The sequence below is a fragment of the Solea senegalensis genome, unplaced genomic scaffold (assembly GCF_019176455.1).
Source record: "Solea senegalensis isolate Sse05_10M unplaced genomic scaffold, IFAPA_SoseM_1 scf7180000012694, whole genome shotgun sequence".
Taxonomy (NCBI): Eukaryota; Metazoa; Chordata; class Actinopteri; order Pleuronectiformes; family Soleidae; genus Solea; species Solea senegalensis.
Window position 1 is genome coordinate 5,022 of NW_025320674.1, and position 27,483 is coordinate 32,504.

At 38.9% G+C, this 27,483-nt stretch overlaps 1 protein-coding gene across 1 annotated transcript; it reads right to left on the minus strand.

Annotated features, from left to right (window-relative positions):
- Positions 1–341: 341 nt before the first annotated feature.
- Positions 342–24,848, minus strand: LOC122759957 (unconventional myosin-IXb-like). Its single transcript, XM_044014977.1, has 13 exons — positions 24,659–24,848; positions 22,729–23,503; positions 13,802–13,896; positions 13,564–13,626; positions 11,219–11,318; positions 9,680–9,780; positions 7,022–7,145; positions 6,833–6,922; positions 6,613–6,729; positions 6,017–6,151; positions 5,128–5,245; positions 3,862–4,275; positions 342–766 (listed from the first exon to the last, which is right to left on the minus strand). Exons 2-13 carry the CDS (start codon positions 23,500–23,502, stop codon positions 342–344), a joined length of 2,556 nt encoding a protein of 851 aa, XP_043870912.1. The 5' UTR covers position 23,503; positions 24,659–24,848.
- Positions 24,849–27,483: the final 2,635 nt, after the last annotated feature.

The following is a 27,483-nucleotide window of genomic DNA, read 5'->3' on the forward strand; positions in this document are numbered from 1 at the left end:
CTTTAGAGCATCACACACACATACATACAGCATACACACACACAGGAGTAGCAAATCCAGTGGTAGCAGAGAGCAGGACAGGCATGACTAATCTATCATCCCGACAACAGGAGTCGACAGGCTGACTCGAGTATTAAAAAACTTCCCCTCAAGACTCCAAATTCATCCGATTCACCGTAGCACTCTTACACATTCACACAGCTCAACACAGTCACATAGAGAAACAATACTCACTTTACTTTTTTGTCATTTATATCATTATTCATTTGCTTATATGACTTAATGTGGAATTTCAGCCATTCCCAAACTTGAAAACATTTTTCAACTCAAAATTGTTGGTTTTACTCACTGATCTGAGACACTTTAACTGTCACAGCGCTGGACTTCTTCTCAGCAGCCATGTGCCACCTCCCACCTCCTCCCGCGCTCTTTCCTCCTTTGTCAATGAAGGCTCGGACTCGGCAGGTGTATTCTCCTCCGTCCTCCTCACCGACTCCCCTCACAGACAGCCTGTACTCCCCGGCTCCTGTTCTCTCCAGGCTCGCCTCACCTCGCTTTCCTTGCACGGTGCTTGAGGACGTGTTTGAGATCACAACCCCGCTGCGCTCCATGGTGATGATGTCACGGTCGCCGGCCAGCCAGGTCACTTCCAGGGCGAGGGCCTGCAGGTTGCTGGCACCGACGGAGCAGAGGAGGGTCAGTGTGTCGCCGGGGGAGAGGAGCGGAGACGAAGACGAGGACGTAGTTTTCACACTGAGGGACTGACCTTGAGAGGACAGAGACAGTGTCAGACCCTTCATCATTCTGTGTTCAGGCAATAAATATAGAGTCTGAGTGTCTTTAAAACCCTGAAATAATTGGTTGTTTTTGTTTACTCATAAAAATGCAGACATGGCTTCAACATATGTTAAAAGACAGATCAATCAGAAAATCCAACACATCTAAAGATAAGGTAATAAGGAAATAATTGACAAATTAAGTCATAACTAAAACATGTGCATTTAAGATCGCGGTTGCTGCGTTCCATTTAAAATGGAAGTTGGAACCGGGAATGACTATACTTCTGAACACTTCTAAATTTTAGTAAATAAATCATTCAGCAAGTAACATTCAGAGGAGCGGATTTGTTCAGCAGTGATGCTAAAGATGTTTCACACGCACTCAAAGTAAAAAAGCCCTACAAATGAAAAGTGGCCATTAGTCTTTTCTGTATATCTTCAAACAGAGTTGAATCAGGGCTTTGGATCTGGTCTCCACTAACAACGCAGACTGCAGTATGTGGGGAAGAGTCTCTGTATGGTGTCTGAGAAAGGACAAAAGAGACAAAGCCCACTCTGTTTGACATTTCTCATCCTCTTTACTCAAGCCGGTGAGTCAATAAGAACAGACTGGGACACAATGGACCTGAGAGTGACACCTCTGTGTGTGTGTGTCTCATCTCTGGTTTCATTATAAACCACTAGGTGTTTTCAAACACTTAAGAGGATATGGTTACCCAGAAGATGTAAGATATGGTGACCACAGCAACCAGAATAAATGAAAGAGAGATGGTGGGTGTGTGTGTGTGTGTAGATATATATACACACATAGATATAGATATACAGCTTCACACATTTAAAAGGCTTTTGGAGGGGTTTTAGGGTTAGTGGTTAAGCATTCAGTTGGTATGACTAAGGATTGCATTGTGTTAATAGTAGTAAGTAAGTAACTGAGTAGGTATGCTGTGTGAGAATGTGTGTGTTCACGTCTTTTAGGCCGTAATTTTGATTCAAACCCATCTTTTTAAAGGGCATATGGGCTGGTACTCACAAATATAATGGGCTTTTCGAGGTTGAAGCACTGGTTTTATGGTTCTAGAGTTAGAATTAGGTTTAGGTTAGACGTTAGGCTTAGGCATTTATCTGTGATGGTTAAGGGATAGGGGTGGAAATATTTAGATAACCTTTGATTACAATTCTGACAGCAACCATTATGATACTAAAGTGATTCTAAATTCAGATTCTAAAGTGACTATGTAATTACATCTTAATGCATTATTTGTTTATTTATTTATTTTTTTATTGTATTTTCTTCCATTAGCATTTATTAATACAAAATTGAACAACATACGGAGAACCAAGGGAAGAAAGAAAAATCGAAATATTTTTTTTCAGAGTTTCAGAGTTTTCTCAGTTTTGAGATTCGTCATTACTTGCTAACTTTTTTGCTGATCGGCAGCAACAGGAGTCGTTTGTTTATCCTCCACCTCCGGGTGGTAATGTGACATCTTGTTGCCCATTTGGGTTGTGTTACCAAGAAATTTTAGTTTGGTTTTAAAGAGTGCACATACTTTTGTTTTGTTGGCTTTTATTCAACTTGCTTCTTCGGTTTATAGTCCAGATTGTGATGGTCTGATTTTACACTTTTGTGATTTCTCGATTATGGTGGTTTCATAATCAATACAGATTAATTTAAGAAAGAATCACAATTCATTGGAAAAAAGATGACTTCTCTGACCTCTAGTAATGGGCTAGGGAACATGGTATGTCTATTGCTGTTTTTCCATCATGGTACAGTTCAGTTTGGCACAGTATGGTACAGTTTACAATGGTAAAGCCCTTTGTAAGGCTTGCGTTCCAACTGCGAACAGCACCTTCATGTGGTAGGCAAGGTGTGGGCCATGTCCAATGGCCATGTCAGCGAGATATGTAGCATGACATTCAACGCGACAGACAACAATGAAGGATAACTTTTTTTCTGCTTGGTTTGTGGCTGTTTTTCTAAACAAGACGTGAAGCTTTGTATGAGAAAAGACTGCAGGCGGAAGAGATATTTGTTGCACAATAAACTGACTGTTGTGGGTGGAGCTGATTTACCCAACATTACCATACTATCTTACTCTGGTACCTCAAGGGAACGGGGCCAAAAAATGGAATGTTAGATGCTGATTATTTTTGGTACTTTTTTTTTGTGTACCGTACTGTGCGAAATGGAATTGTTCCACATACACTGCTTATCAGTGTCCTCACTAAGATTGTTGCACAAGAATGTGTGTGTCTTCTCTAAAGACAAGATGAGACAGAAATACAGGCAGTGAGGGTCAAGAGCCTCCAAAGGGGGGCCAAGTGTAGAAAAAGACAGAGTTTCACAGGGAACATAAATAAAAGACAGGGAGACAAAAAGAGAGAGAGACCTCTCCCACATCCCTCTCTTCATTTTCCCATCCTTCATTTCCTTCCTGAAACCCAACACAGTAGCTCAGAAAACTGCAAACACATGCAGAGCAGTAGCCTCATTTATCAAGAAGCGGGAGAAAAGATTTGAAGATTATCTCTGGCTCCCTACAGGAAAATTATCTACACATTCAAATCTCTATTATAACTGCACACATACGGTGTAATTACTGCTGAGTATGAAGGGAAACTCCTAATGCAGGGCCATATTTAACAATGTCACACAGATTCGGGGCCGATAGTGCTTTAGCTCCTGAACTTTCCAAAATAAAGGTTTTCTAATCATGTAAGAGAGCATTACATAAGTGTAATGAGTGTCATTATGAAGTAGGCCTAGGTAACATATTGATAATGAATAATTGTTTCTAACACACGTAAATGTCCTTCATTTAAAATTTAAACAACTGTTACCACCATGTGGCAGCAGCAGAAAGCATTTAGTTAGCGGACATCATGTATTTTTGCAGAAGTGATGACATTTACGATATTTCTTGAATGCATCTCGAAGAAGCTCCTCCTAGTCAACACACTGTAGATCCCGCAGAAGTGATGGAAATTGCCAAGGTCTTTGAATGCATTTTGTTAGCTGCTCAACGCAGCGTGAACCCTTCCTTAGTTTATAATATTCAGATAATAATGTTTTTCTTACCTGTTGGAATGACTTTAACAGTTCCCATCTCCTTTGTACTCTCCACAATCTTTATCCACTTTCCGCCATTCTCGTTTTCATGCGTCCACTCTGTTCCGTTGCACTCATAAGTCCCATCGTTGGACGTCATCACCCTGGATATCACCAGCTCAAACACTCCATTCTTCCCAGGAACAAGTCGGATGCCTCCATCGGCGTAGCGCCGCGCAAACTTTGCCCCTGTGGTGACACCACCCTGTGGACCAAACGTCAGGATTTCCTCTGATGTTGTGGCGGTCTTCAGCAGCCAGGTAACCGACAGGTAGGTGGGGTGGGTGAGCACCCGGGTGACATTACAAGAGAGTGTGATGTCACTTCCTTCTGGCACTTCTTGGGGCAGGGTCTGCGGGGAGACGCTGAGGGTGTTGGGAATGACTGGAAAGAGATGGAAATAAAAATTTCAAATAAATAAAAACACTCTTAAAAGACGGAAACTGTTCAATATGAACATCAAAGAAAAACATTTTGATAAAGTAAATTAAGCTTAGTCTTCCTTTATTAATGATATTTCAAAAGAGAAAATGAGAGGATTCAAGACACAGAAAAACAAATGGCTGCACTGGAGAGGCAGAGAAAACGGCACAAATAATATTTACGACTATTGACTTTAACTGATAACACACGATATTACAGTACTCTTACATGTCAAAGCTTTTTATATACATATTAAGAAGATGATCTATAGGTTTACAGAGAACGCCCAAAAGTGACATGGAAGGGAAAAAAAAGATTCCCTTATTATTCATAAAGGTCAAGAGACGTCCATATCATTTTGACCCTCAATATCAATACAATATATTTTATATCAACTGTGAGTTAACAGTAAATCCTGCTATAAAAAGCAGTGGTTTATTTTTATTCATTCTTTTTCCATTAAAAAAATAAAAAATAAGGGTAATAAAATTAGTATTATATAAAGTAGGTATAAAGATACTGAATGAGCTAATAGAAAATGGCAAGAATATACATTTTAAATAGACTAAATAAAGTCAGTAAAGTAAAGCATTCTCCATTGGCCAATCCACTATCTTCCACATCATCAGGAGTGATAGTGGAGGTTGTTTTTAAAAAAGATGAATAATAATATAATAACAATTAGCACATTTCTTCTTGTTTAAGTGTTTTATGATGACTCGGGGGAACTACAACTGTTTTTGGACTCATGTAACATAACAATCACGTGTGTTTAAGGCAGAAAAGTTAAAAGGTGAGGGTTCACGTACTTGCTCTCACCGTCCAGCAGGTCAAAGAGTCCCGTCGACTTCTCACTGATCAGTTGAATGCAGCCACTGTTGTCATTGTAGTCAATGTTTTGCCAAGCAATGCCCTCTGACACATAATCTTCCTGGAAACAGAATTTATATTATTTCTGTGGGTGAAGTATGTGGCCCTTTTTCCAACTGTGGTCCCAGCTCGCCTCACCTCGAGACACTCGACACACACAAACCAGTGACTAGTGACTTGTAAAGCAGTTGTTTTCAGTGTTACTGAATCGTTAGAATCAGTTCATTAAAAATATTTGTACAGTACTTCCTCCATGACCGGTGCACAGACTCCGTCTGACACAGTCATTGGACTGAAACACAGCGGCAGAGTTTGTGATGCGATCGGCACTTGCGATCAGCAGTGCTGTCACCAGACACCAAATACACCAGACTCCTCTGTTAAATATTGAGATTTTAAACATTTCCCTGGTAATTGTTGGCGATAAACCCAAATTTTTAGGATGTATTAAGTCTTTTTAACTAATCTACAGTTCGGCATTGTTCGGCTTTGATTTTTGTGTCAGATGTCTCTTCCTGTGACCAATCAGTGGCCGGCAGACTGATGATGTCATGCATAGTATCGCCTCCGCAGGTGCTAAAAATAGTACCTGGTACAAGGTGCTATCGCTAACGGAAATGCAACTTAACCGTGCCAAGGTGCCATAAGTGACAGTCAAACAGCAAATACTGCAATACAGCCAGAGAGAAACAGTTCATGAAACAATGAGTCTGTGGGTTTTAAGGTGTCAACTGATTATTGTCAACTGGATTGGGTTTCAGCTGTGTTTGTACTGTGCAAAAGTATTGAACAATGAAAGGGACGTTTGGCTGAAAACACGAATGACACCTACTTGCTGAACCCTGAAGATGTGCTGGTTGATGTAACACTGCAGTTTCTCGTTGGAGTAGTTGATGCACAGCTGCTCAAAGCTGTTTGTCCGGAGGTTCTCAAATCCAAACATGTCCAACACACCGATGGACAAACACTGCAAATAAACACAGTAGACGGAACAATTCATGTGTCGGAGTTGTTTCTCTCCCCGTTTATACTCCTGGTGGGAGTTTCTATGCACTCTTACTCGCATACAAGCATGCACTTGCACGAGTGTTAATGATCTCTTCATTACTTACTAGTATAACAGCTAAAAGATTATGTGCTGACTCACTCATAGTTACTGTTCCTGAAGCAACATCCGTATTGAATAACAACAAAACACAAGATTGTTCCAGTGCCTTGATGATGTCACTGAATATGATGTCATTTAATATATTCAAGTTTCATTCCCTATTTTAACTCTTTCCATATATTCAGATTTTCATTCAATATATTCAAGTTTCAATTTTCATTCAATATACATATATATACACATATATACATATACATACATATATATGTATATATTTTGTGATGAGTATTGCATTTTTTTAAGGATCATTAGTGACTTACAGAGACTGAATCCTCCATGTCTCGTCTATTGAACAGTGCATGGTTGATATGAAGGGTGATCCAGTCAAACAGAGTGCTGTATAATGACATGGCCATAGAGTCCCGCATTTTGGAGGCCTACACACAGAGAAACAAACAAACAAACAAATCAAATCAAAACTGAAATCTGCCTCCTATTAAATGCACAATAAGATCCCAATAAGAGTGCTTGAAACTTAACCTTTTCGAGTGTGTATGGTGAGTCTATGGTGGCATTAGCGGTCACCACTCTCTTCTTGGTCAAAGTCTTCACCAGCAGCTCTTTTTTCACCTAAAAATAACTTTAAAAGTTCTGAAATACTGCAATAGACACATTCATAAATCATTCAATATGAGGTCTAGCAGATCCAATTGTGTTTTATGAACAAACCTTGAGCAGGTCAGTCAGTGTAGACAGGACTTCAGGAGGTCCAGCCTCCAGGATCTGAGTGTCGTCTGATGCTGTGATCGTCACATTGCCCAGGTGGAGGATGGCGGAGAGGAGGGAGAATATGCTACATGGAACAAACACACACACACACAAATAGAAGTGGTATTACACACAGCCAAACGAAGTCTGCTGAAGTTGTAGCATCGTAATGCAGGTGATGTAGACGGTAGAGGTGTGAATTTTGTCATGATTCGATTCAAAGCAATGATATCTTAAAGAAAGTTTTGAACTGAATGATTTAGAATTCCTATTTTTGTCATCACGGATTCTATAGCTGAACAATCTTGGTGAAAACATCATTGCAAATGTGATTTGAGCTGCAATACAAGCACAATTTTTAAGTGTGTCAGCTCTCGATTAATTCAAGGAATCTCCAGTGTGTGCAATGCAGATTTGACATGGAGACCCTCACCTTCCTTTCACCTGTATGTGGGATACCATGGCAACCATGGCAGTAAATGACATTCTTTGTTGTAAGAACAGACCAGTGTGTGCAGTGCCAGGTGCCGTCAAAACATTCTTTTCAACTAGAATGAGTTGTCATTGAGTCCTAACTGATTCTTTGAGGTGTCAAATTGACTGCATTCTTCAGGTGGTAAGAAGATTGGGCACAGAGAGAAAACACTGAGACAAATATGTCGTATTATTCACATTTGGATTTACAGTTAAAGCCTTGAACATCAAGCTCCAGTTTACCAGGGTCTTTCCGACATTACTTCTGACTGATAACACACACGCTCGCGTGTGCACACATACACATACACACAAACGTCGTACGATATCTTTCAGTATCTTATTTATATCTCTTCTCCTGCGTATACAGCCTCGCTGTTTGCTGCCAGTCATAAAACACAGCTGAATGGAGTCTGGGACTCTAAACATTGCTGTGCTGGTGTAAACGTACCAGTGTCAACCTTGAGCAACTGAGAATTAGCACACTGAGTACTGTAGAAGTTACAGTACTCAATAAACAAATTCCAAAATTCCGACTACAAATGGAACGCACCATAAACATGAAGACAGTCGAGGACGTAGTTGTCATCTTTGAGAAACCCTGACAGATATTTTGCACAATTTTCATTTTACCGCAGCATGAATTCTGAGATTAAGTAAGTAAACTTCTTTTTTACATGTGGCCCTAATACTCTTCCATAGAAACAACTAATCAGTTAAGGGAGAACAAAGAATTGACAGAGGGATTAATGATACAAATGATTGGTCATTTTTTTTTACACTTTACTATGTGGAAAACCAATTTGAATGGAATATCAGAGACTGCACTACAGGTGCTGCTGGTGCAGTTATATGTGCAACACTGTGTCCTGAAGGCTGTTTTGCACTTGCCAACAATGCTCCCTGCATTCTTCTCCTGTTTGACTTGACAAGCTCCGACCTGTTATTGAAACTAACGAAGGAAGCAGAAACTCTTCCCAACAGTGTTCAGTTAAATTGCACAATACATTTCTTGCAGTTTTTAGATCAGTACAATAACATGACACACCATCTAACTGATAAGTAGAGTGAAATGTTGTTGGTGGGGCATTTACAGTAAATACTTCTGGTATTCTTGGCTTTCCACACAGTCTTAGAGGACCAGCTATGCTGTAATAGTATTAGATATTGGGTCTATTTTAACTGTCTGGCATTTATAGCTCTGTCCTTCATGACAAATCCCACCTAAATTCATCCATTACCTATACCTGTTATAGTTTGAGGGTCTCTGGGGAAGCACCGTTAAAACCACCTGATGGTCCCGTCAGAAAATCCCCCACATGCCTTCGATAAGTATTATCACGAAAAGAAGAATTATCCATGAACTCAGTGGATCCCAAACTAAACTGGGGGGCATGGAGAGACCAATGATGACGGAAGCTGCACTGCAAGTAAAGCATGATTATGTTTTTTTTAAAAGAAGAGGCAGGCCCAGGTTTGTTCTTTTTTTGTCGATCGGTTTTGTTTTTATAATTCTCGATTTGCTCTTTGTGAATGAAATGACGTAACATTTGTACACTGTGTCCTTCATCAGAAAACGAGCAACACTATCAGACATGACTACAGTAGCAGTTTAACTTTGAGCAGTCAGATTCACTTCTGAAACTTTATACGGGCGCTTCCTTATGTTGTGAATTTGCAGTTTACTTGCACAATGTTGCTGTTCCGTTGCCTCAGTCCATTTTGACATCAAACAAATCACTTCCTGTGTGCGGCGCTGGAATGTCACCGTGTGACAGGAGATGTAAACACTGCTATACTAAGGAACACAGAGTTGTGTGGAGCTGACAGACTTCATCAGCATTGTGTGAAGTCATTTGACAACATTTTGAACTCAAGTGATATTTATTAAGTTACACACTATAGCTTTAAATTCTGCCTCCTTGACAAATTACTTACTTAATAATGACTTACTTAACACTGAATTACATGCGAGCGTCACTAGGTTTCTGTCGTCCTTCATTCAGGGAATCCCTCCTGACTCTGCTCACTCTCTCACTCTCACTCTTGAAAACTGATTTCATTTTGGTCCCTGTATACACGGTTCAGTCTGACTCCGGCCAGCAGGATTTCACCTGCAGCGTTTCTTATCAAACCCACACATACTGTTTTTTTGTGGAGGCCAGGAAGCCGACCATTTCCATAGCTTGCTGGAGCCTTTTGTACGCCTGCCCGAATTTCTCCACATCGTCTATATGGAAGCCCTGCTGCAAAAGAAACAGAGATGTATAGAGAGAGAGATGAGTGTAAACATTAAGTAAGACAAAGGTGCGTTTCCACCGGCTCATCTTGACTCTCCTTGGCACAGCATGACACGGAACGTGGGATAATCTCCAACAATTACCAGGGAAATGTCTAAAATCTCAATATTTAACAGAGGAGTCCGGGTGTATTTAGCGACAGCACTACTGATGGCGAGCGACATCACAAACCCTATCGCTGTATTTGAGTATATAGTACCCATGTTGAGTAGGTACGATTTTGTAGTTGAAAACCAACCTAAACTGTGCTGTGCCATGGTGAGTTGAGGCGAGACAAGGTGAGACGAGCTTGGACTATAGGTGGAAAAGGGGCTAAAGACATATAACTGGTAGATTAATTCAAAAATCAGAGGAACGGAGTCAAAGAGCAGTTTTAAAAGACGAGTAACATTCTGTGGCAAATTTCATTTACTTTTGTCAACTAACAAATCTCTGAAGTTTGCAATTCTTTGTATAATACTGAGTCGTTTAAATTAGAATAAAAAAAAAAACAACATGCCTGATGAAGATGTAATGTTTTGGTCCGGTATTCAATTGCTTTGAAAAATATCAGCCCTAGACCAAACTTCTTAATATATGCATGGAAAGAAATTAGATCATCATGACGATATAAATTATAAAAACAAAAAATTCCTTAAAATGTGTACAAATTATTTACTCCCTCTCTTGTGTTTCATTCACAGTTTTACATTTTCATAATTTTCATCTCTCTAAAATAACCCGACTTCACTGACAATACAGTTTAGTCTTAGGTTTATTATTATCAGGGATGCAAAACCTACAAAAAAAAAAATCTAATTCCATGACACTGATATCAACTGCACTGAAGTTAAAATAATTCTTTATATATACATACAAGATACAAATATCATATGCAGTGGTTAAATCCTTATTTTGCCTACACTAAATAATAAAAAGTAGCATGAATAAATAACTTTAGAATAAAAATTAAACTGAAGGTTTAAGTGCAGTAGAAGAAACCTGATTTTAAAGTGAAGTAAAGTGCTTTACGATATGTTAGTGGGAGTGAGTGATCCATGTTGCATTGTCACAATAAACTAAAAATACACCTGAAACCAAATAGAGAGACATTTCTTGTTCACTAAAACATAAATCAACATGCTGGAGTTTGACATGTTCTTAAATTGTTAATATACGGAGATGATTGTGAAGAAAAACAGGTGCACTTATAAACCAGGTCTTACAGTTTTATGTGAGCGCACACGAGGAGAGCTATAATTTACCCAAGTTTTTACGATATCAAGCATGTCTTTCTATTTAACATCAATCGCTGGATTTACCTATTTCAATCACATCAAATCACACAGCAGATCATAACCTGTCCTATATTTCTGATGCTGTAAAGACAGTGGAGCAAAGGTACCTGCTTGAGGTAGAGATAATCTTGTGGCTTTAGTAGATAAAAGTCCTCCCGCTCGTCTTTGGACGCTCCCACCAGCAGATAGTAGAACACGTGGTAGTTCCTGCGGGTCAGAAAACAGAGCTCACATACAGTCCACCATGTGACTTTCATTTCAACTCTGTTGTTGACTCAACACTGCACTGAGAACTGAAAACGTGTCTTGAGTTTTTTTGTGGCTTTGAGTTTCACTTTCATGCATTGATATTCTACAAAAAATGAGTACTTCTCCGAGTGTAAGAAACACCAAACTTCACAATAACAGCATGATTAGAGTTGAAACAATTAATCGATGAATCGATTACTAAATTATTCGACAACTATTTTGATTATCGATTAATCGGTTCAAAGCTTTTTTCATGATTAAAACAAGATTTCCGAATTTCTTTGCTCCGGATAACGAAGAAATCAATAAAAGTTAATAATTTTGGTTTGTGGACAAAACAAGACATTTGAGAACATCATCATTTCCAGGTTTGACGAACACCACTCAACATTTAACGTTTTCTGATATTTTATGGACCAAGCGATTAACTGATTAATCGAGGAAATAATCAACAGATTAATCGATTATGAAAATAATCATTAGTTGCAGCTCTAAGCATGATTATAGAGCTCCAGTATCTGACGGCATGCAATCTCATCAGGCAACCAAAACAATGCCATGTTAGTAGGAGGCTGTGCTGTTCAAATACATAGACATTTATAACTGTCGTCCTGTCATGTCGCTTTGCAGAAAAATCAGGCTGTGCCTATCTCAACAGACTACTCAGCTCCTAGTAGAGGCTTTGGTCATCTCACCTGCCAACAGGCCTCGCGACCTGCGAAGCCGCTACAGATGATCCAGAATGCGGCAGCACGCCTGGTCTTCAATCAGCCCAAATGGGCACATGTCACCCTCTCTGTTAATTGAGCTCTATTGGCTACCCTGAGCTGCCTGCATCAAATTCAAATCACTGATTCTAGCTACTTAAATGCTCTTCTAAAGGCTTGCGTTACTCCTCGACTACGCCGTTCATCAGAGGATAGCGTATTCCTCTTTTGTAAGTAAGTAAGCTGGTTTGGATAGAAGCGTCTGCTAAATGCTTAAATGTATTAAATGGCATAACCGGTAACAAATTTATCAAGTAATATGACAGACAACTCGTCTCTTTCATGGCTGTATTCATAAAAACTGAGGATGAAACACACTCAGCAAGCAAAAGAAAATGCAGTGACGGGAATCCAACGCTGATGAGGCAAAGTTTATTAGAATACTGCTGGTCTGAAATAATGTCTGTTCTGGCAGTTTCCATCATGATGAAAAGCACCACATGGACATTATAAGGGTCGATTCAAATTCTGCAATAAATTGTTCGATCTCCATTGATTTAAAGTGTGCAGTGAACAGAACACTGACAGCTTGAAACTGGCACAGACTACACTGTCATGGCTGTGTAAACACACAATGTACGGAGATTGCTAAGCGTCAAGCCCTGAAAATCAATAACTTTAATCCTGTGTAGTGTATAATCTGGGACACCTCCCGCCATACTGATGGAAAAGAGTAGAGTGGAAATTAGTTGCTGTTAAGCTGGGGGATATAGCCAAAAAAATGTCATCATCATAAGAGTAGTTGATATAGATAATTATGATGATAACAGTCGAGATAATTAAAGACTGAGCTTAGCTCCTGGGTGAAACTTCTTCATGGACACAAAGATATTAACGAAGAGAGGCAAGATTGAGATGGTTGGCTCACGTGCAGAGGAGAGTTAGTGATTATTTTGGACAAAAGATGTTGAAGATAGAGAGAGGAAGACCACAGAGAAGGATCATGTTGTGAAGAGGGGGACATGAGGACAGTTGGTGTAACAGAGAGGACAAAAAGGGATAGGGGCAAGATGGAGGTAGATGATCCGCTGTATCGACCCATAAAGAGAGAAGCCAAAAAGGGAAGGACAGAAAATTGGGTTGTGCAAAGTGTGCATTAATTAATTAATTATATATATCAGAATATATAATGTTATTGAACGATCAGCCAGCTCTAACAGCAACTATTACACACACACACACTCTGCTTCAGACATCATTGTTTATTTACAGTCTACTCTCCCATGTGTCTCCCACCTGGCCCCGCCCCCGTGGCCAAGCCCATTTTCCTGTCCACGTCATCACGTCAGTCGTGATGATTGGTCAGGTCAGGTGTTACATGTAGTCTGCCATATCTGTCAGTCAAGTCATTGAATGACTTTCAATGATCACCGAATATGGACACCAATATGTGGCAGACAAAAAGTATGCATCATGTAGTCTGAACTTCATCATACCTCTCTCTCTTATCTCGGGACACCAGGCGGCACCTTTCAAGTAGGTACTTCTCAATGACAGCCCTGCAAGAAACACACAAGAGGAGGATGTAAACAAAGCCTTTGTGAAGCTTAATCCACACTAAGCATTCATGACACAAGAAGAGAAAAGTAACTGTGAAACCAAGCAAATGCTGTACATCAAGCAAAAGTAAATGGTTAACTGTGCTGACGGAGAGTACACAAGCTGGCACCTCACCCTCTGATGACACCGCTCTCCAGATAGTTGAGCTGGATGAACTTCCCAAAGCGACTGGAGTTGTTATTCTCTGCAGTCATTGCGTTGCCAAAGGCCTGTTTAAAAACACGGGGAACATAAATTTCGACTGGGATAAACAGAGAAATTTGTCAACAAATGTAGCACAGACACTGGCACTGATACCTAAACACAGCGTGACCATTTTTCTAGTTGGCATGGCATGGTTTCCACAAGAGTTTGGTTTACAACTAACAGTACAAATACAAATTGGTCGAATACGTGGAAGAAGAAATGTGAGCATCCTCTAGGGCAGTGTTTCCCAGACTTTCTATGAGGACCTACTTTTCATAGATGGAAAACTATATCAACATATAAAATGCGATTGCATAATGCAGTGACTAATAATTGGCAGCCATATCTGTAACAAGTGACATCATTTTGAATTAAGAACACAAAAATAGAAGTAGAAGAAGCCTAATTTTTGAGAAATTGTTAGTATTTTTGGCCTAAAATTAAAAATAATCTTAGCTAGCATGTTTTTCACTCACAAAAGAAACAAAATATCTAACTTTGTCTTCATAGAACATTACAGCTTACAATTAAGAATTGGTAAAAACTACCAGATTTTTAGCCTGTTCCTCATTTAAAGGCACATTGGTAGAGTCTGAAAGTGGCTGTTGAAGCAAGCTTCAAGCTAGCTCTAGCCAAGCTAAAATTGCTTACCCAATTAGCAGATTATTTTTCTTAAAACAAGCAAATTTAAATCAGTTTAAGAATATTTGTTTTATTTTTAACAAGGCTGTTTTTGCAGTGAAATCATTTTCAATTGGTTGGTGAAATTAATAAACATGTACACACGGAAAATTCTGCTTATTTTGTTTGGTCATGTTATGTTGTAGCACTGTCTAACTAATCGTTCTGCACAACTTATGATTATAAAGAGGCAGTCTCACCTATAAAGAAACATTAAGATGCAATAGAAGCTCTATAAAATGTTGATGGCAATGATACTATGATGCAAAATGGCCATTTATTCCACGTCTCTCTTTTTCTTTCTTTCACTTTTTGCCTCCCTGTTTTCTTCTCGGGCTCTCCCCTTTGTCCTCTGCAGTCACACCCACACACACTCACTCACAGGAATCTAAAACAAATCCCTTACAATAAACACTGTTATACCAGATTCACCTGTACTGCATGACTGAACTACATTCTTAATCTGTGACCGTAATAACCCCTAGGCCACTGCACGTTTACTCTTGTGCATTTTAATGAAAACATGTTTAATACTTACTTGTGTATGAATTCCTGTTTTATGTTATTACACTGCTTATTCTATTCAAATTTTATAATTGTCACTTTTATTTTTACCCCTGATCTTCAAGGTGCAGTAAGTGAATTTCTCTGGCATGGCATCAATTAGGTAAAATCCATCATTATGGATTTTTGCCCGTTCAGTCTTCAGGTCATAGCTGTGTTCCTTTTGTTATTTCATCCAATGTGTAACTAGCTCTCATGTCTTCTCATCTCACCTGTACTTTTCTCTGCATATCTCAAAGCTGACTGGCTGATATCGACAGTGACGGGAAGTTTTAACCAGCCGTAACTGTAGCGCCACTTCTTCAACTCTTCAGTCCAACACAGTTTACCGCCAGCGATTGACATGGCTTCTCAACCTTCAGTAATGCGGTCAAACCAGGAGAATCACATCTGTGCACAGGCACAGGTAATGAAAGATAAAGTAGGCAAGATGTTTGAGCAGAAAATAAATAAATATTTTGATCCTAAAATAGGATCAAAATGATCATCTAATAACACAGGTCCAGTTCTATTAATATATCTTGGGTTGATTTAGGCAAATTCGCACCAATGGCATTTCATTTTTTTTTTTTCTTCATCAGAGATATTGCCTACTGCAGCTTTAAGGATCCATTTAAAGCAGCTTTTCATTAACTTGTCACTGGAACAAATAAGTAAATACACTGTACACAGTAAAGGCACAGTTTCCTTTTCAAAGGCTTGTGGTGTCTGTGACCTGCCAGTGCCCTGTCAATTACACTGCAGTGTGACACTTGTACAAAACAATTACCCTGGTCTGATTTTTAACAGGAAACACAGCAGCTATATGCGGGGATGTAGCCACAAGATAAGTGATGTCGAGTTTAATAACCTATCATTATCGTCTGACTATTACTGAATGAAACAGTGAAGCTGATTTCCGCAGTTTTGTGTGGTTATCAAGACTAGAAAAGTGCTATACAGATACAAACAATTTAGCATAAATTAAACAAGCTACAGAAATATGAGTCCGAGACTTGCGTCTGATTTATACTTATTTATACTCAGTCTTTTACTTCTTTCTGGGGCTGCAACAATGATTCCTTTAATCAATTATTAATCAATTAATAAATGACTTGTCAACTACTTTTCGGTTTTGAAGCTGTTGTTATTTAATAATCAAAACAAGCTTTCTGATTTTTCAGCTTCATAAATATGAATATTTTGAAGGCTTCTTTGCTCCATTTGAAAAAATAAATCATTACAACTGATTAATTTTATTTTGTGGACAAATCGAGACTTTTAAAAACATCATTGGGAGACACATGGGAGAGTAGACTGTAAATAAACAATGATATCTGAAGCAGAAAGTGTGTGTAATAGTTGCTGTTAGAGCTGGCTGATCGTTCAATAACATTATATATTCTGATATATATAATTAATTTATTAATGCACACTTTGCACAACCCAATTTCCAGGTTTTAACACTTTTTAACCTTGTCTAACATTTTATGGACCAAACAAGTACTTGATTAATAGAGAAAGTAATCAACAGATTAATCGATAATAAAAAATAATCATTCGTTGTAGCCATACTTCTGTCAACTTTCAATAATCCGTCTGTGTACCAGACATTTGCAGCTACTCTTTTTTTCAAATATCAAAAATCAGACAGTTGCTGATACCAAGTTCTGTATCAGCTCATCGCCTCATCTGTATCATGCTTTACATTTGCATGTCCTGCTTTTGACATGGCTGGCGCCATGTTGAGGCTTTGTAACCAGAAATTCACCTGCAACCAGACTTCCTGTACGATGATGATACCACCACTGTGAATCACACTGGTGTCCATTCGTTTGTAATGCAATTTATCATCTATTTATCTCCAAATGGGAACCTGATTTACAAAAAGTTCTACTGAAGAAAAGCTGAAACGAGCGTTTAACTCAACTAGGACTGCAACTCATTTTATTTTCATGGTTGATTCATCTGCTGATGGATTCATCGCTCGGTCCATAAAATGTCAGAAAACATGGGTCCACCTCCAAATGATGATATACTCAAATGTCTTGTTTTGTCCACGAACCAAAACACTCTGTTTGAATGATTTCTTTATTATATGGAGCAAAGAAACCACAACCTGAAAAACAAGAAAGTTTTTTTTTAATGACTTAAACATTATCAAAATAGTTGAGAATTAATTTAGTAATGATTAATTACTGAGCTGAGGTGATACTGTGCGTGATGTCACCAGACTGCCGTCCACTGATTGGTCAGAGTACCATCACAGAAGAGACATCCAACACAAGAATCAAAGCCAAACAATTCCGAATTATAGATCATTTAAAAAGACTTTAGAATCCTAAAAAATGTGGGTTAACAATTACCAGGGAAATGTTTAAAATCTCAATATTTAACAGAGGAGTCTGGTGTATTAGGCGACGTCACAAACCTTGCCGCTGTATTTCAGTCCAGTGACTGTGTCAGACGGAGTCTGTGCTCATGTCATGGAGGAAGAACTGAACAAATAGTTTTAATTAAGTGATTGTAATGGTTCAGTTACAGTGAAAACAACTGCTTTACAAGTCATGAGTCACTAGTTTGTGTATGTTGCGTGATTAAAGGAAGTCACAGCAGTTTCATACAGCTGTGCAGTGATGACTTTACTCTGCCCACGTTGAGTAGGTACTATTATTGTAAGGGGCTTAAAAGGGGCTTTATTTCCTGGTCGGCTTCAGGAGGACCCTGCAGAATCCTGAATCCTTTTTTTAAATAAATGCTCTATAGAGACAAGAGACTCCACCCAGGAGATATCACTGGGAAAACTGACAAATGCAGGGTTATTTGCTGCTTATTTGACACTTCAGCTGAAACTGGATCAGCCTTCTGGGACACATTTTAAGTAAAAAACAAGCTGAGCCAAGCTCCGCCTGAAAATCTATACTCCTCTTTCTTGTCTGAGCATTGCCGAGGGTCGTGTCTCGACACGTCAGAGTCAACGCCACAGACAGTGAGACAGGTCTGCATACTGGACCGTTCACACAAACACACACACACTCTTGCAGGTGGCGCAGTGAATTGCTGGAATGTTCCCTTTTCCACACACGCGCTCTAAAGGATTTCTTGTGCATGCACGGTGGCGTTATTTTCAACCATTTCGATCCAAGTTATCTTAAAACACATCAGATGTAGCAGGACAAAAATGAAAGGAATGTGGAACAAGAAAAAAAGTATAAAGCTGACATGTGGAAAAGAGAGAAACAGGTGTTCTGGTTTAGAGGTGAGATCCTATAAAAGGTCATTTCTTCTCAGGGTGTACAGGCTCCTATTTTACTTTTATAACATATTCCAGGTTATTAGCAGAACAACTGCCTTCAGAAAAATAAGCGACTGACAGGGTGGAGGGTGGAGTTTCCTGAAGTAAACTGCGTTTGATGATACCTGAGAATGAACTATAACAGATGACCAATTACAGCGTAGTATTAAGTGCTGCCTTTCTTCTGTTTTACATAATTACAAATTGAATATCGAGACATTTTAGACCAATGTTTTGAACAGAACAAGTAACATGATCAATTCAAAAAATATACAACTAATGCATAAGAAACAAGCGTGGCCTTCAGCCCCAAATCCTTTAAGCATCCATTAATCTGGAAATCCTCTGTGACTCACAATAAAATGACGTGGCAAATATTATGAATAAACAATGGGGTTGACTGTTAACTCTGTTCAAATGCCTTTCCAAGACTTATGGACTGGTTACCAATGTCTACTTGTGAACTATAAGTATTGGATGCATATGACGCTTAGTTTTAATGATGAAAACCAAAAAAAATACAACATGACAGTAGTCTTAAAAATAATTCCATACAGAAGTAGTCATTTTTTTTCTTAGCCATGCTGTAACGAGTACTGGTTCCAGAAAACAGAAAACTGTCATCTAATATTATGGCTCAAAAGGCTTTAAACATCTCATTTACCTAATCTCAGTTTGGTCAATACAACGGACTTCACACCAGAATCTCTTTGCCCTGAGCTCAGACTAATCCATTGTTGCTCCTATTTGTATAAACTAACAAGTGATGCTGCAGGTCACCATCATTCTGAGATATGAAGGCAACCACTGGAGCCAACAGATGTGACTGATTCAAACATTTGACCGTTAAAATAACCAGGGGAGGAAGTGATTGATATAAATGTAACTGGAATAAGCAATGGATCAGATCAAAGATGAGACTATCCCCATCTTTTACAGAAGAAGGAAGCTCACATAGATAGAGCTGGTTATCTGGATTAGCCATGTCTCTGACTCAAACCATTGAGGAGGAGTAAAACACGTGGAAATATTGACATGAACATGTGTGGTGTATGAGCTCCAGAGGACTTCAGGGACCTGAAACCAGAGGTTGTCAATATTTCCCTGTGATCAATCACCACCCTAATGGTGCAGCCATGTGATATTACCTGACTTTTGCTGATTTCCTGGACATGATGCACTGTGGATTATGGGATACAGCCGCCGGTCGCAAAGGAAAAACACCAGTTTTGACGTACAACTGGAAACAAAAATATAGCTGTATCTCTTGATAATGGGGCATGTTAATCCTGATAGAATCATGGATGATTCGAGATGACTTTTTCATGTCTGTGACACACCCTCGATAATCTGCCGAAAGGTGACACCTTTCAAATATGGATGAGCCGATACAATGCTCTCCAAAAGTCCAATATATCACATGCGTTACTATGCAAATAAAAATCAGCAACAGCATTTTAGCTGATCCATGTTGTGGGCTGTTTATTTTAAAATCGAGACAAAGATGTCATCTCACATGAGGTGATGAGGTATCTGTGATGATGACTTTTCCTGGTTTTAAAGGCTCTTGCATTGATAACTGGGTTAATGACCAACACCGATACCAAGTACCACACGTTTGAATAACTGATGTGAAACCAAGTCAAATGTCTTTTTAATTGTTATACCTGCATCTTTGGAATGTGTAATTAAAGAAAACACACTTTTCATTTCTGTTTTCACTTCTTAATGCACTTTTGACAATGGAAGTTAATGAGAAAGTAAGAAAGAAAGAAAGAAAGGAAAAGAAAAGGTGTTTATGACTTTGTTGTGTAGGTTTTCCAGCAAACTGGCTGAGCCTGTTCCGACACGCTCCCGTTTCTCTTTTCTCTCCCTCAAAGACAACGCCCTTCACATTCCCCCTGTGGAGCTCAGCACTCTGCTTCCTGGTCAGCAACAAACCAACCACCAGCAACTCAGTCAGACAGACAACCTGCTTCTAACTTCAAATAAAATGTTACTCTAACAGCTACTTACAGTAGATTATAAACAGGCCCTGATTACATGAGTAAGTGACAGTGTTTCGGCATCAAGGAGATCAGCACCAACCGCATAAAGATTCCACTATGAACTCATGCTTAGTGACACAATGAGTTAATTAAATCTAAGTAGAAAAAAAGAAGTCACACTTTTTTGAGTCCAGATAAAAAGAAGGAACATGTTTGACAGTCCGTGACTAATGCAAAGAAAATCCTGAGTTCACAAAAAAAGCAGCCAAAAAAACAGAACCATCAAAAAACCCACAAACAGATTAACGCAACAAATGATCCTCATGACGACAATCTTGGAAAGAGCCTTTAAGCCGATCTCTCTATGTCCTCTGCTTTTGAGGGGGATGAACACAACACAACAAAAATGCCACTGGAAAAAAAAACACTCAAGCTGTTGCTTATTTCAGGGACAAACTTGTTGGACCTGTTCCCAAAATAGGGAGGAATACATGCAGTATAAAGTTACACTCTCTAATTAAAGGCAAGTCCTTTGGGATTGTGTGTGTGTGGGAGCGTGTGAACGGTGTCATTTGGGTCCTGGATCCTTAACGCAAGAGGTTAGAATTGGTTGATGATTAGGCCGCGAATTGATTCAGAAAAGTCCGGGCACAACAGGCCTCCACACGCACTGTTACTGTGCTGTTAGAAGCAAAGACCGGAGAAAATGGTAAAAAGCAAGCAACATTTAGAACAGATATTATCATTTAGATTCAAATCTCTTACTAAAGAGTACTAGTTCATGTCCCCTCTTCCTTTGCTATTCACAGCTTTTAAGAAGAGAAAAGAGAAACAAAAAGTGTGTGTTTCCCATAAACACATGCATCTAACATTTTTTTAAAAAAAGGACATTTGACTTGGTTTCACATCAGTTATTCAGACATGTTGTGTCATTTAACAGAAATTTGAAACAGAAAGCAGAGATCAGGAGGGAAGTGTGGGCAAAAATAGTGTCCTGTTTCTCAATGACATGGTTAAGTGTCGTACAACATTTTGCTCTTAATTAAATGTCTGCATGACAATGGCTCAATATGATCATCCCTCATTTGCTCAAAGTGCCACAAAGTTTAAGCGATGCATCACACTGGTCAACATTTGCCGTGTTTTCTTTTCCCACCAGAACGGAAATGATTGGTGTGTCTAAAAAGGAAACTACATTACATTACATGTCATTTAGCAGACGCTTTTATCCAAAGCGACTTACAATGGAATCAAGTACAATTAGCCAGGGGTGGAATCGAACTTGCAACCATGATGTCTTTGGTACACAAGTGAGGGTCTTAACCACTGAGCCACTCCACCCTGAACTCAACTACCCTCAACTAGAAGGTGAACTTTGTAAAAGAAGGTAATTTTTGGTTTCAAGTCGACACAGCTAGCGACGAGATGTAAAAACAGATAAGAAAACTATGAAATGGATGCAATCAGCAAACTTATACCACAATGGGATTGTGTTGCTGGAGATTCTCTGCAGGAGCTATGTGTGTGAAAGCAAACATCCACAGAGGTTGTTCTGCACACTCTCTTACCAGCTCCCAAGTGTTATCACCAGATAAAGATAATAATAGCAGCCAGAAGACTCTGCATTAGACCTACTACAGGGAGTGAAAGGGCAAGTGTCCCCCACCTGTTGCATGCTGACGCCAGGTGCCAACATCATACCTGGACCCTCAGGAGAATTCTCTGCTACTGTGATCGCTTCTCACCCTGACAATGTCATTTGTCTGAAGTAGTATAGTATAGTATAGTAGGTGGTCTCACTCAGCCACTGTTTATTAGGTTATGATGTGTTTGTGTGGCTCTCAGGAATAGTGAAAAAATTCTACAGTATTTTGTGACAGACCAGCACAATAAACAATAAAAATATGATTAAATGCAGCTCCACTTGAGGATTTACAGATTGAGCCGGCCCCAAAAATGTTCTGTTTAACCAATCATGGATCAATGTCAGGTCAGGTAATCAGAATCTGGCCCTAAAATATAAAAGTGAAACTTTCAAGCCACTTTATTAGGTACACCCATTTAACTGCTTGTTAACAATCAGCCAGTCAGGGGAATGGCCAGGATGACTTCAGATGGAAAACTTAATTTAATAACCACTCTCTGAAACCCAACACCTCAATTCTTGAAGCAAATGGGTGAAGACCACATGGGACACTTCATTAGGCCCACATAAAACCTACAGAAATTGCCAGTAAGTGTTATGATTGAATATTCTGATTCAGAAGGGGAGAAACAAAAGTGTCAAGTTATATTTACTTGGCAAAAGTGCACCCAGGTGTCAGCACCTTCACCTCCCAGTCACCTACCTCTAGCACTGGTCCTGCCCCAAGAATGGTCCGCTCCAGTCCAGTGGAGTAAGACTTCTGGCTGAGTGCAGTCAAGCAATGGATGAGATAACTGCTGCTTTCAGTCTTTCCTGAGCCACTCTCACCAGATAAAACAATACACTGGTTGACCTGCCTGCTGAGCATGGTACGAAAGGCCACGTCTGCTATTGCAAATATATGGGGGCTTAGTTTGCCCAGTGGCTGGTTCTCGTACATCTTGACGTACTTGGGGTTGTAGTAAACAGGCAGGAACTTATTGGGATTGATGGCGATAAGGATCCTGCAGGCATAGGTGTAGATTTTCAACCCATAGAAGCGCTGGCGTAAAGCCTCGAGAATACTCTCCTCAGTCACAGTTTGGAGGTTGCACAGGTCATAGCAGTCATCTGCATTGCCTCCCTTGTTGCCTCCATTGATGGCTTGCTGCTGCAGGATGAAGTGGTAGCCCTGGCCCCGAGGATGCCATCTCTGCGCCTCTGTCGGCCACAGTAGAACTCGCATCAGAGGGCAGTCGTTGTCATCCAGCAGCATCTCCTCTTCACTGTTCCTCCTGACCTCCAGCAGCGTGTACTTTTGGCTGGAGTCCAGGCCAAGTGTGATGATGGCATTGTTGACGACCGACTTCGCCGTGTCATCAACGCTGATCTGCAGGGGACAGTAGGCGGCCGTGTCCTGGGACACCCTGGGGTAGATCTGCACAACACGGTCCTTTCCATTCCGCTCAGGGGCCACAGCTCCATCCATAGTGCTCATCCTGTTTTACAGATGCAGCAGATTTCAACATAACTCACTGTCCCAACTGTCTGCCAGCATCTTCTGCAGAAACACACAGATACACACATACTCGTTTAGGATGAGGTTTCACTTTACTCAATGGTCAAAAACATAATTATTATTATCAAGATAATTGCCAATTAAGATAATTCCAGTCTCAGTTTTGCTCCTGAGTGAGAGCTGAAGGCAAAGTTAATGGACATTTAGGGACATAAAATGACAAACTCGAGCCAAACTAGCATTAATAGCAACTGTGAGTTCTGTCTCAAAGCATGTTTGCAGGTTGCTTACTATTATATCAATATAGAGTGAAAGAATATTCATATTAGGGCTGCAACTAACGATTGTTTTCTGTTTTTCAATTATTCATTCAGTTAATTGAATAATTGCTTGGTCCATACAATGTCAAACAATGTTGATCAGTGTTTCTCAAACCAGGAAATGATGATGTTCTCGAATGTCACTTATTATTATTATTTTCATTATCATTAAACTGTCGATTATTTTCTTGACAATAATAACTGAGCCATCGTTTGGTCCATAAAATGTCAGAAAACGGTGCTTGTCAAACCTGGAAAATCATGATGTTCTCAAATGTCTTATTTTGTCCACAAACCAAAATTATTCACTTTTAATAATTTCTTTGTCACACGAAGCAAAGAAACAAAGAAAATATTCACATTTAAGAAGGTAAAACATTCAGAAATCTTATTTTAATCATGAAAAAAGCTTCAAACTGATGAATGGATTATCAAAAGAGATTTTCCTGCTAAATTTACAATGAAAGGAAGATCATGAAATTCTAATTCTAAAATACAAAATCAAACATTCTTGTTTCCCTAATTAGCATACACTCACTCACACACGCACGCACGCACACACACAGTATTAGAATGCTAACCTGTTGCATTTCCCCCCTTTACCGCCATAAAACCTGCCAGGAGACAAACATATTTAAGAGTAACGCGTGTCAAACTGGACACAACACGTCGAAATAAGACTCACGTTTCCAGCACATTTTTAAAAAGCAGACAGAGAGAAACGACGAGCGTGTGAACCTGCAGTCAGTCGGTCAGTTAGCGTTAAACAAGTCACAATCACACACTGCGTCAGGTAAAAAAAAGAAACTCCTCACCTGAGATTCTCCTCCAAAAACCCCCCAAAAAGGTGAGCTGGTGAAAGAGTCTGTAGTTACACTACTAAAGGTCGTTTCCCAGCATGTCGGCAAAAAAGTAAAAATAAAAATCACAGTTTTATTTGAGAGTTCGAGGAGACTAACGTCCGCTCCTCGTTGTTGTCCCGTGTTGAAAACTTATTCTGGAGTTACTTCCTACATTCTCTCTCTCTCTCTCTCTCTCTCTCTCTCTCTCTCTCTCTCTCTCTCTCTCTCTCTCTCTCTCTCACACACACACACAGTGTGAGTCATGTAACGTCTCTGTAACGTTTACATTTCTCCAGTATTCCAGTATTTTAATGTTTAATATTTGAATTCTGGAAAAAATAAATATATAAGATTCTTAATATTCTTTCTTTCTTGAACAATGTATTATTTAATTAAAAGCCTGTATGTGTGAGACATGTCTGTATGTTATGCTACTCCTGGCCTCAGGGGGCAGCATTGTTTTCCAGAGGGTCTCTCTCACACACACATGAATGACATAAATGAAGCAAGCGAAGGGCCAAGAATAAAAGGTTATAAACAAGCAAAACTTTTCATATTTATATGAAACATATTGCATTTGCATTTCAAATGTAAAAATGCTGTAAAAATACTTTTTTTCTCTTTAGCTGTGCAAAACAATATCTAATGATTATTATTATATTGTCCTCTATCTATCTATCTATCTATCTATCTATCGATCTATCAACATGTCAAGCCAAGGGCACAGGTGATCTGGAGGCTCCCTCTAGTGGATATTTGTGATATTTCAGCATATTAAAACTCACAATATCAATCAATACCAGCCACATTTCAGTCAAATAAAACTTCTTCAAATCAGCTTTAGTTTAAACACTAATTACAACATATTATTTTACAAAAAACGGAATAAATGCATATTAAATATTTAAAACACTTAAAAATAAATAAGTAAAATAATACACAGAGCTCTCTCTCAAATGTTTTTTAACTTGTTAAAAAATAATTTTTTTTCAAACAATCTTTAATGAAGTTTTAATGATTTAGTTATTTACTCAATCGATCAAGCTGGGTGATAAGTACATTTTAACTGTTTACCAATGTTAAGTGTAACAGATGAGGCTGTAAATCTGTCGCTTACCTTGTACACAAATTATTTATCTTGCGACTTTGGCCGTGATAATTTGCCATAATAAATGTGTATAATTTTCCTTTATTTGCTCTTTTATTGCAATGAATGAGTTGTTTCTTCTATATTTTGGTTCTGTTTTTTCACTATAGCCTTTACTAATAAAAGGTTCGATGGGTTTTTTTGCACACACACACACACACACACATATACCATATATGTATATATATATATATATATATATATATATATATATACATATACATATATATACAGTGGCATTTGTATACAAAACACAGAACAAACAAGACATGCAGGGTTTTTTAAATTTATTTTATTTGACCTTTATTGATGGAGTAAGAACACATTCTTATTTACAACTGCAAAACAAAATTAGATTTAAAACAAACAAGACAATATAAACACTATATTAAGTCAACATATTAACAAGACATTCACAGCTAAAGTACACACACCTCGTATGTGCTTGTTGAGTCAACGTTATGATTAATTTTATATCACATTTTTAGTGTTGTGATATAAAGTAGCAATAATTGTGCAGAAGTCACCAAGTTAGAATGTTTTTCTTTTCTTTTTGTTCATAAAAACAAGCAAAGTGAACTTTGAACTGTGCGTATTTACAAATTTCACAAATTCAGTCCAGTTTTAAACATTTTGAGTACTTTTGCTCAGGTGCGTTTATATAGCTGGTGAAAATGAAACAAAAAATCTCATCAGATTGCAGAGGTTGTGCTGAAACAAAAGGATATAAGACACTCTGTATAGCACATTCTTGTAGCCTCTGTATATACTGTACGTTTATAGTAATAGAACATCAGTGTTCTAAGGGTTAAGGTTTAGTGACAGACTGTAATGGCATGTTTATCTGCGGCTCAAATTAAATAGTCTTTAATCCACATTTGACCTCAAACATCACAAAATCAATACAAAAAAATACACCAGTCAATGTTTTCGAGACATATTTTTTGGCAATAACTTAGGGGCGGCCTGTGCTGAAAAAACATATCCAAAATCAATAGTATGATGGTATGATGAGCAGTTTTGCTTATGCTAATGTGCAGCGCCTGTTCATTGGGGTGCATAATGACTGCAAAAAGTGTTGAGCCAGTGCATCTGAGTTTGGTGACACACTGACAGCTTATTATAGTGTGAGGAATGAAGAGGAGGTGATGTAAAGTGTTGCTCAGCACAAATCAGCTGCTGATAGCGACGATCTGCAGAAGAAGCCACCGTTATTCACACGATAGGACGATAAGTAAGGACGTAAACGCACGGATACACAGGCACACACTCTTTGTTTCTATGTGTCACATTTGTAAAGGTTATAATTGATGACTGTGATGCTGTGATGATTCTGTGTTCATCATTTTCCAGGGGGAAAAGATGGCGATGGCCTTGTTAACGCTGACGGTGTCACATTAGGTGTCACTCTTGTTCCTGCTGGACTGAGCCAGTTCTGCAGAGACACACTGATTCCAGTTCAGTAGGCACACGAGTAAACAACCTGAGAGATGCCATCACATTCCTTAAAAAAAAGAAAAAATTTTACGCCCTGCAAAGTAAAGCAAGCCCAGGTTTGACAGAGTCTTTTTCTTGATTGAAATGATTCTTATCCTAGAAATTGTACAAATGTAGTTGACAGTCATCTCTTTTATTGTCTTTTCTTGCCTCT